This window comes from Anneissia japonica, unplaced genomic scaffold, assembly GCF_011630105.1.
Source record: "Anneissia japonica isolate Jap-2015-1 unplaced genomic scaffold, ASM1163010v1 scaffold287827_len377088_cov200, whole genome shotgun sequence".
NCBI classification, from domain to species: domain Eukaryota; kingdom Metazoa; phylum Echinodermata; class Crinoidea; order Comatulida; family Comatulidae; genus Anneissia; species Anneissia japonica.
Genome location: NW_022743068.1, coordinates 65,369 through 75,001, shown reverse-complemented (window position 1 = coordinate 75,001; position 9,633 = coordinate 65,369). Strand labels below are relative to the sequence as shown.

Genomic DNA, 9,633 nt, shown 5'->3' with positions numbered 1-9,633 from the left:
TGGGCGGAGCTATCGCGTTGCACGTTGGGAACTAACGTTAAAGTTAATGTTAACGTCGCGCAGCGAAAACTACATAATATCCAAGTGGCGGGGCTTAGTGGAAAGGACCATTAAATAATGAATTACATTTTGCAGTACTTGTTTTGCACACAGACAGTATATCAGACATTACATCTTTAAGTCAGTACTTATTACTAATCCTAAGTGCCATCCAACTGTTACTGACGCATGATGATAACGATCATTTAAACAGAATAATATATTGAACATTGCGAGTTACTCTAGACTACAAGGTACCATATTAACGTTAAATGAATCACGGGCGCTGGCGAATTAAAATGTAGGGCGATTAATGATTATAGATGAGTAAATGGCTACACATCTAGATGTGTATAAGAGACAGTATATATATGCTCCAAAGTGAAATAAATAAATGAATAGACGACAACGACAACTAATATGTGAGTCGATAGCTTAATTTTAATTTGTTATCACACAATATCGAAAAGAACAACAAAAAACTACATTATATTTTTCTTTTAGAGTCAATATTTGCAGAGGGCATATTTATTGCATTGTATATTGATAATTCACTTGTACGTTATTATAACATGCAATGTTTTCGAATTACACAGAATAGGGTCACGCAAATACATTCTCTTTTCTTGCGTCATAGTTTGTGACATATGACATCATTAATATTGTGCTTAATTTCATGTTCAACCGGTTGCCGTATGATAACAGTGAAGTCCATTTCCTTTATTTCCTGAAATAGAAGTAAGACTGTGTGGATAACAAGACATTTCATGAGGCGAGTGTTATTACAAATCATAAATAAATTGAGATCTTTATTCACTCATAACAACAGGGTATTCCAAAGTGTGAATTAAACTTTATAGCTGACCTAATCGAACGGAATAAAGATAGCTAGAAATGCGCGCATGTCCCACAAAACACAGGTTTAGACTAGGCTTATGCTGTCGTTTCGTGGAAACCTTAATATCGAAAAGTCGGGCTTAGCGGGATAGTCTATTGATAGAGTTACGTAGTAAAATGTCAAACGACATTACTTAAGGAAAATTTGATTATTATCTCTACATCAATTTAAATTAGTGGCGTAGAACTTACCTATGAGTTCTCGTCTAATGCCAGGGGCCCCCGGGGCTAGCCTTTAAGACCCTGGATATCAAATCGGTACTGCTAAGCCCGGACACACATTGCGTCGTACGACTGTAGGGCAACGAATTCAACTCCGCACTCTGTGGGCGCTACAGACGACGCGATGCCGTCTGCTGACTGTCGGTGGCATTTTGAACAGATCGTCATTAAAAACGATCCGTTGCGCGCACGTTGTGTCATTGCGTTCACCATAGAATCGTGTCGACCGACGACCATCAGTGTGCCCGGCTTAAGGAGCAGAAAAAAGGTACCGGTGCCTGAAATATTGAATACAACAAATATTTATACAGAAAGCCACTTAATAAACCTACCTGAACATTACAGTCTAATTACCACCAACAAATGGGAACGGGGCGCCACACTGCCCGCTATGTTTACGACGAAGTTGTTCATTTGAGTCTAAACATTTTCTTTTGCACAAATCGCACATCGAAATATAAGTATTTCCATCTGTTCCGCAAACCGCCATGTTGTATGAAAACCAATCATCGAAACCAGTCAACTGAAGTACATTCTTAGTAAGGCGGAGTTGTGCGTCTTCCTCCTGGCAGTCAAAACAGACTATCTTGGCTATAGAATATAATGTAGAGATAACATATATAAATCGATTTTAAGGCAAATCAAGAAATATCAATTAGAATAATTAAATAAAGAGAAAAAAATTGATACGTAAAGCCGGGCACTCACTGAAGACATTCAGAGAAATCCTAGTCCTACACATATACAGTAGTACATTTGGTATTAGATTATTAGATTATAAAAATCATTTACAAGAAGAATGTGTTACATTCCTTTGTGACAAAGATATAATTTTGTCAACGGGTAGAAATTTGTTACATAATAAACAACCTTTACATCATATTTGCTGGAAATGTCATCGATTAAAAGATCGTTGAAATAATACAACTTACTATCAATTGTGCATTCACCATCATATGCAAAATCAAGACACACATCTTCGTCCCCAGCCTTCATCAGATCGCAAGGATTGTTGTACGTGCGGTTATTGGTACCACAGACCGGTCTATATGTGCGTGGACACTTTATTTCAGTTGGATTTGGTTCGACAGACTTTTCCATTTTATTCGCTGCCCTTCGTCTGGGATCGCGCATTAGATCAAACACGGAATCGGGCATTTGTTTACCCATAGGAACCACATTATCATTTTCACTGGAGGCTTCGATATCACGCTTATAACGAAATGGGCGTGGTCGATTGCCTCCCTGTCCGGGTCTATTTCTCTCGTTCGCATTTCTGGGACGAGGTGGCCTTACTGGTGTGTTGTCTGGCCTGCTATTAAGTGGAATGCTTGGTCGAGTTGATGGGTTGTTAAAATTTGGAGATCCTGCGGACGTTGGTTGGACATTCCCGGTCCCTACCGATGGTGCGCCTTGCCATGAGTTAAAGTTATACCAGCTATACCAATCGTACCAGCTGTCTCTGCTACCAGTCCAACCGGTTGGTACCGTACTCCATGAGGTGTCGACCCATCCTGCTGGCATCGACGTCCAACTGTTGTCGACCCAACCTGTTGTTGGCCAAGTGTTCCATCCAACCCTACCGCCACTTGGATAAGAATACCAACTTGATTCTGTACAATTAGAGAAAATAATTGAATCGAAATTAATTGTTTTTACGCTGCTAACTTTCAATGCGACTGGGTATGTTTGTAAGGCGGACCTATTTGCTTATGATAACTAACATTAGGCCTTCCACAATTATTGAAAATTCCTCAAACCCCCTTAAAGGATGCATAGGCCTATGTTTATTTATCTTTTAAGTGTAACAAACTAACACAAATTATGAATGAGATTTAAAAATAGTTGCAATGATAAACACTTCAAAGGGAAATGAACTCCAGTACACTGCGGCCCGCAGCCATTTAAAGAGAGAGGATTTTTTTTTTTCAATCATATGAAAATACAAAGCAGTGAACAGTTTATTGCACAGTTTATTTTCAAATCTTTTCCCCCTTTAAGATTGATCTGACGTAGTGGAATGTACTAGGAGCATTTTGCATTATGGCAACATTGCACGAACGTAGCACAGCTTTGGAAAAGATACACATGGGTACTAAACAATTTACATTACACACAAGAAAAGAAAAAGTTACAACAAGGAGAAAAAAGTATAATTATACAGCCAATGATCTGACTAGGGAAAAGCGGGCACAGCCACCCGCCACCCGCCACCCCCTCCCCCGCTCCAACTAAGACCATGTTTGGTAAAAGAGAACTGATCCCCAGTCAATGGCTCCAACCAGGCACCGCTGCAAAGGAAGACCGGCCAAATCCGGCGGCCTCCAATTCCAGCAATTCCCTATCGAAGGGGTCCCAACAGGGGGAGACCTGCAATCCCACCTCTCCGGGTAAAATCACTGACTGTATTCAATAAATGATACTATTTACAAAGGACCCCAGTTCAATAAGTTGTAATGTATGTTTCAAATATTATCTTCCTAATAATATATTAATATATTATATATATTTATATATATATAAATATATATATATTATTATTATTATTATTATTATTATTATTATTATTATTATTATTATTATATAGATTTTCTAATTTCAGAGCATCAAAATATGTTGTATATAATAGATATTATTATACCCTAAAATTTGAAAACCAAGGTAACATAACACAGCAAAGAATTTGCACAAAACAACATACAAAATTGAAATATATAAAAGAATTGATCTCAACACTAATTAAAGCCCTTACTCAGGTAAACACCCATCAACTATATATAGGTATTATTGAATCATAGGATTTCGTTCAAACTTTAAATCTATAAATTGATTTCCTGTTTTGATTGTTGAGAATATTTTTTTAAATGAAAACATAGTAAACAATTTTATTTAAACCAAAAAACTTACGCCTGAACCACCTTCGATTCCATTGGCCAGATGCATGTTTAGCAAAACATGACAAAATCAAGATACACACCAACAGTTTCATTTTCTTAGCTATAAAGCAAGACAGAAAAATAAATTAATTCGTTATCTCTGGAGAGTTTGTTTGGTAATCAGAGCAAAAAGTTCGTCAAAGTTGCCTATAGCGAGTTATCATTTCCGGTAACAATGTTTAAACTGTAGTTTAAAGGTTGAAATAGACATGTTTACAATAAGATGCTTAAAACCAGGCTCCCGAGAAAAAAAAAATAATATTGACATGTACAATTACATATTCTAAGACACTGAAGGGCTTTATTTAAAGAATTGTTTGGAAAAGGTTAAGATTGGCCTATACATTTCTGAAATAAAATACTGGGGGAAAAGGGCTTGTATCTTATTATTCTTTCCCATTTCTTTTCGATGTCTTAAAATATGTTTGTACAACACATCAATGTTTCACCTCCGGGCCCTAACGAAGTATTAATAGGTCTACATATAAAATGTAATTATAAAGATATTCATATCTACATACATTTACAAATATCATTGACGGGAGCCATACTTATATCATTTGACCATGTTGTATAAATATTTTTGTAAACAGCAATTTTAATAAAGATAAAAAAATGTATTTAAAAATATAATCGGTATGCCAAACTGAATTATCCAGATATCGTTGAATCGAAGCTAGGTACAACATAATTTTAGGTCTACTGTATAATGTATGTGATGAACTACATACATATATAATATAATAACTACAATATATATAATATTTCAAATGAAATCGGTTTACCTTTAATACAGGAATCCTTCGTTTTTGCGATTTACAAAGCAGACGATTGACAGACTGATTCTTTGTTATGAATTCTTGCAAGTAATTGACGTTTGGTCCAATGAGATTGTAGTTTTATACCACATTTTATTTTTTTGTTGTTGACGTTTTCCGGCTATTGTTTGCTATCTACACCCAATTAGGTGAATTTGTTGGGGGAATTACTTAATACATCTCTTATTGCCTCTTCAGTTATTTCTCAACTTCAGAAACTTATTTTGGATTTCCTTGCACTTCCTGCTACCAGATATGGTTATAATGTTTAGTCAATAATTACCTGCAGGTGTCAAGTCGTATCGCCAGAGATTTCATTAAACTATGTTCACATATACTAGATATACATGCAATGATAGGTGGGGTCAGGAGAACAAGTTGGACCGCGGGGTTAAGGATACAACATGTGTATAAATGACTATTGGAAAATAATTAAATAGCGGGATCTCCAAGTTTCGGCATATTTTTTTTTCTTTAAAAAGATGTTTTTGTTAGGCAAATTATCAACAAATTCAAGTTACGTAAAATATATTATAGTTTGGTAGTTGGTTCGCAATCCCATTTTTAAATTTATAGACTATAAACAAAATATGTATTTTATTTACCTCTGATATCAACCAGAATACTTCATAATCATCATCATCATCATCACCACCATGTGCTTATGTAGGCTTAGTATTTGCGAGTTTGTTCCCTGTATTATTTCTGTCGGACCCACTTGTAATATCGGGAAAAGCATTAGCTTGGATTTGAACGCGGCAACGGATACGGAGATTTTCTTTTGAAATGCGCACATAACAGTAGGCCTATGTACTACCAAATTTATTCTCTTAATATTTAAAATATTGTATTTCGTTGCATATAAAAAAACAGTGATGTTCAATCATATATCACTATATCATATTTTGAACGGAAAAGACGTCTAGACGCGACGGAAAGTCTGTGGTGACATCAACTACGGGTGGCTGTAAGGACTCTCGAGTTACACCTCTTAATTCTCCAAAGAACTTGGCAAATTACAAGCAAAGTAAAAACACACACACGCGCTGGCACAAGCGCCACAGGGATTGCTTCTTGATAGATTTGAATGTATGCTTCTAAATGTTTAAAGAGTTAGATTGTTCGATTATGTTTGCGTTAAAGTGGAATTAAACGACTAACACGCGATACTAATATGAAACTTTCTTTGAAGCAGACCTATAGTCAGTTTGAGATAGTTCATCTTGATATTCTATGTAGTGTAAAATAATGATAAGAAATTATTCAATTCATGTTTATGATAACACTTGTAGGACTTAGTAAAACCACGTCCACATAATTTAGGTAAGATGTACTATATAATTAATTTTTTTTTGTGTGAATCATCAAATAACGCTTCTTATTGTAGGCATACTAGGACTACTTACATTGTTTCTACGCACCGGAACACATACCTAAATTCTTTTGACCACCACTCCTAATTCGGCTTTATTTCTACTCCTCAGCTATACTCCTACCTATTAAGTGCTTGGAAGGTTTTGGCTTGTTAGAAAGTCAGATACTGACGTGTGAGTTGGTTGGTTTTACCGTGGTTTTACGGTACGGTATGCAATTAACCAAGTACGGTACACATTTTGGAAAAGCAAACGATTATTTCATTAATGCACCAACAAATGAACAAATTTAAAATCTTTGTACTCGATTCCAGAGATTTTGATATCATCTAAAGAAAAAAAATAACTTAATACATAACGTCACGGATGAATTATATACTGCACATGTGTATACACATCTGTATAGTGATCAGACACACACATCAATGTTAAAAGTCTATGTCAAAATCCATTAAATAATCTCTATACAATAAATAACACGTGGAACACGAATGATAAGCATACTACACTATCTGGTGTACCGATATTTTAATTAATATTTTATTATTGATACTCGGCATGCAAATCCTCAAGAAATATTTAAAATTTATTGATAGAAAACAATCTTGTGGGTTCACCATCATTCTATATACGATAAAAACAGTACTGAATATCTTGGCCTGTCAAACAAGATTAAACTAAACGTGATTTTGAATAATATATCGGCAATTATCACAATGCAATGTATGTTAAGTGGTTTATCCAATTGCACTCTAAAATATTGTTGACACATTAAATAACAGTGTGTATATAAAAAAACGTGGATAATCATTTGTCGATTTGCCTCTAATCCTGGCACGTGATCCAACAATCTCAGATCCAGAAAAAAATCTCTGTCCAGCTGCCAATATGACTCAATAATTGGCGAGAGTGTGTTTATTGTTAATGATAGCAAGTTCAACGAAGCAGAAAAAACGCATAACAAAAATTATATCGATGCAACGTATGTAAAATCAGCGGGAATTATAAAATCACTTGGGATTTTCCATTTAAAATTCGATGAACTTAATTTGGATCTTAATTATTCTAATTATAATTGCGAAAATCAGTAGAAACATTTCGGGGACATGTTTGCAAGTTGCAAACGTCTGAATTTAACATATTTTCAGGGTCTCAGACACAGTGAATCAAAATCTCTACAGGTCAGCTATTCGCATCTGATCCGCTCCAACACAGTAAATGCCAACACTAATTCAGTATACTGACAATGTGACGGGGCGAGATCAAGGGTCAGCTGTTTGAAATTTCATCCGTATTCTCTGAAAACGACATCATATTCTTTAAGTTTATTATATTTATCATATGTTGAATAACATATGATTGTCTGCGGTAACTTTAAAGTGTTGCAACTAGGTCCATGTTAAGATATAGGCCTATTATAATTTTATTAAATAATATTGGTTATTGTGATCGTAGCTGAGATTGCGTCGCAAGCTTCAGGTATTATACACGAAAGACCCTATTTAATTCATTACTATAAAAAGCCTGATCGATTTTGTATTAATTTTTTATATTGATTATGTTTAGTTTTATATGTTTATTTAATCTTTTATATACTTTTGCTACTTTTCTTTTTATCTTTTCTTTCTTCTTTATATTTTATTATTTCGCATTTTTGTCATCTTTAGGACTTCTTTCTTACATTTCTTTATTACCTCTTTCTTTCTTCTCTTTCATTTATCTTTAATTCTCTTTTCCTTATTCGTCTGTTTTACATTGTCATCAATATTATCATCATCATTATCCTTTCCACGTCATCAATATCATCTTCTTCATCCGCATTCTTCCTTCTTGACTCTTTATACTTTTTTAACGTCATCTTCTTTTCCATTTTTTTTTACTACTAACCATTTCGTTCAATTGCATATGTCTCATAGGTGCTGCTTTCTCTGATTCGAATTTACCATAAGAGAATATGATACCTAGCCTAACGTTTTAGTCAATCAATAACAAAATATGCGTTTGGTTTACCTAATGGGGATGTGGTTTGAAGAAATGTGCATTTATATTATGAAAAACATTTTTGCAGAAAAAAAAAAATTTACTGTACTAACCCAAGTCTAATGAAGATTCGAAAACTTCTTTTCTGAATAAAAGGATTATCTAGTTACATTGGGAAAGCATATTTAAGACGAGTAGGAAATCTCAACTTGACACCATCAGGCTTAATCTAATGCACAGGCCACATTTTAGGCCTACATCTTACGCATATTTATTAACGCCTTTTTAGTCCCAGTTCACCTCTAATGTAAACTAGCAACTGTATTTATAATTTTCCAGTGTGGTACCTAGGGGATCTGAGTCGTTTACCTAATCTTAATATTCCTCCCTAAAATTACTGAATCTAGTGGCGATCACATCATACATGCAAATCGCATCCTCTGGTTTATATATATGCACGCAACAAGGAAGGGGGCATAGTTTAGCTTACGTCATGCATATGCAATCTGCAATACTTTGTAGCTTGTTCATCCATATACTTGAATATTCATGAGTATACATACATTATTCTAATCATATTCTATTTATTTATATGTGCATCTATTACGTTAGTTTTGCGTTGTCATGTATCAGAAGGTATTTCTCAAAATAATGTGAATCCCCAGAAGAATAAGCATTCAGTACTCAATATGAGCCTGTATATACGCAGCGGCAAATGTAATGTACACGTAAGTTATAGCAAGGGACTTTATGTTTATCAATAGTTTTCATTGTGCCAACAAGTGCGGCAAAAGGTCTCCGCTATAAAAGATGTGTTTTTCATGAGCTAAGTTTAGTAGTTGATGAGAGCTTCATCTAGGATATTGTGAGTACATCGTAAAATACGGAAACTAAATAATTAAGCGATTGTTTTCTTCAAGAATTGAACGATTTAGCTGCAAGCTAGGACAGTTGATGATCATAGAAGAATTATCAAGGGAGTAAAGTATGCAACGGAAAGTTTTATCCTGTGCGGTAGTCCTACTGGTATGCGGTCTGATCAGTCTAGAGGTATCCGGGGATGATGGTACGTAAACTTTTATAATATTAGCACGAGGTAAGCCTAATATACATTAATAATTTGTGTTGATCCTTATAGATATACTCAATATAATTTATTTAAATATTGTAACATCTTTCTTAATGTTAGTTTACACTAATTAGCCATCTGTGTATCATCGAGGGTAGTCAACACGATTAACAATATGCGGCTGTGATTACTTTCATTTAGTGTATATCATTCACTGCCAATGAACTTTCGCAATATTCATATAATATTAGACTTTTGTTTGAGAGGTAACACTTTTCTCAGAAATATCCAATTAATGA

At 34.7% G+C, this 9,633-nt stretch overlaps 2 protein-coding genes across 2 annotated transcripts in view; one reads left to right on the top strand and one right to left on the bottom strand.

Annotated features, from left to right (window-relative positions):
* Nucleotides 1–460: 460 nt before the first annotated feature.
* Nucleotides 461–5,027, bottom strand: LOC117119374. Its single transcript, XM_033264177.1, has 5 exons — nucleotides 4,880–5,027; nucleotides 4,066–4,155; nucleotides 2,091–2,771; nucleotides 1,491–1,749; nucleotides 461–766 (listed from the first exon to the last, which is right to left on the bottom strand). Exons 2-4 carry the CDS (start codon nucleotides 4,145–4,147, stop codon nucleotides 1,505–1,507), a joined length of 1,008 nt encoding a protein of 335 aa, XP_033120068.1. The 5' UTR covers nucleotides 4,148–4,155; nucleotides 4,880–5,027; the 3' UTR covers nucleotides 461–766; nucleotides 1,491–1,504.
* Nucleotides 5,028–8,989: 3,962 nt separating this feature from the next.
* Nucleotides 8,990–9,633, top strand: part of LOC117119378 (serine protease inhibitor dipetalogastin-like) — a 7,638-nt gene continuing 6,994 nt past the window's right edge. The window contains exon 1 of the mRNA XM_033264181.1: nucleotides 8,990–9,331. Coding sequence (XP_033120072.1) covers nucleotides 9,253–9,331 — 79 coding nt within the window. The 5' untranslated portion in view covers nucleotides 8,990–9,252. The remainder of the gene's footprint in view (nucleotides 9,332–9,633) is intronic.

Coding starts and splice junctions, on each gene's coding strand:
- LOC117119374 (XM_033264177.1), bottom strand. CDS start 4,147: ATGAAACTGTTGGTGTGTATCTTGATTTTGTCATGTTTTGCTAAACAT. Junction 2,772..4,065: donor GAATCGAAGGTGGTTCAGGC/GTAAGTTTTTTG, acceptor CTAATTGTACAG/AATCAAGTTGGTATTCTTAT. Junction 1,750..2,090: donor TGGTGAATGCACAATTGATA/GTAAGTTGTATT, acceptor TATATTCTATAG/CCAAGATAGTCTGTTTTGAC.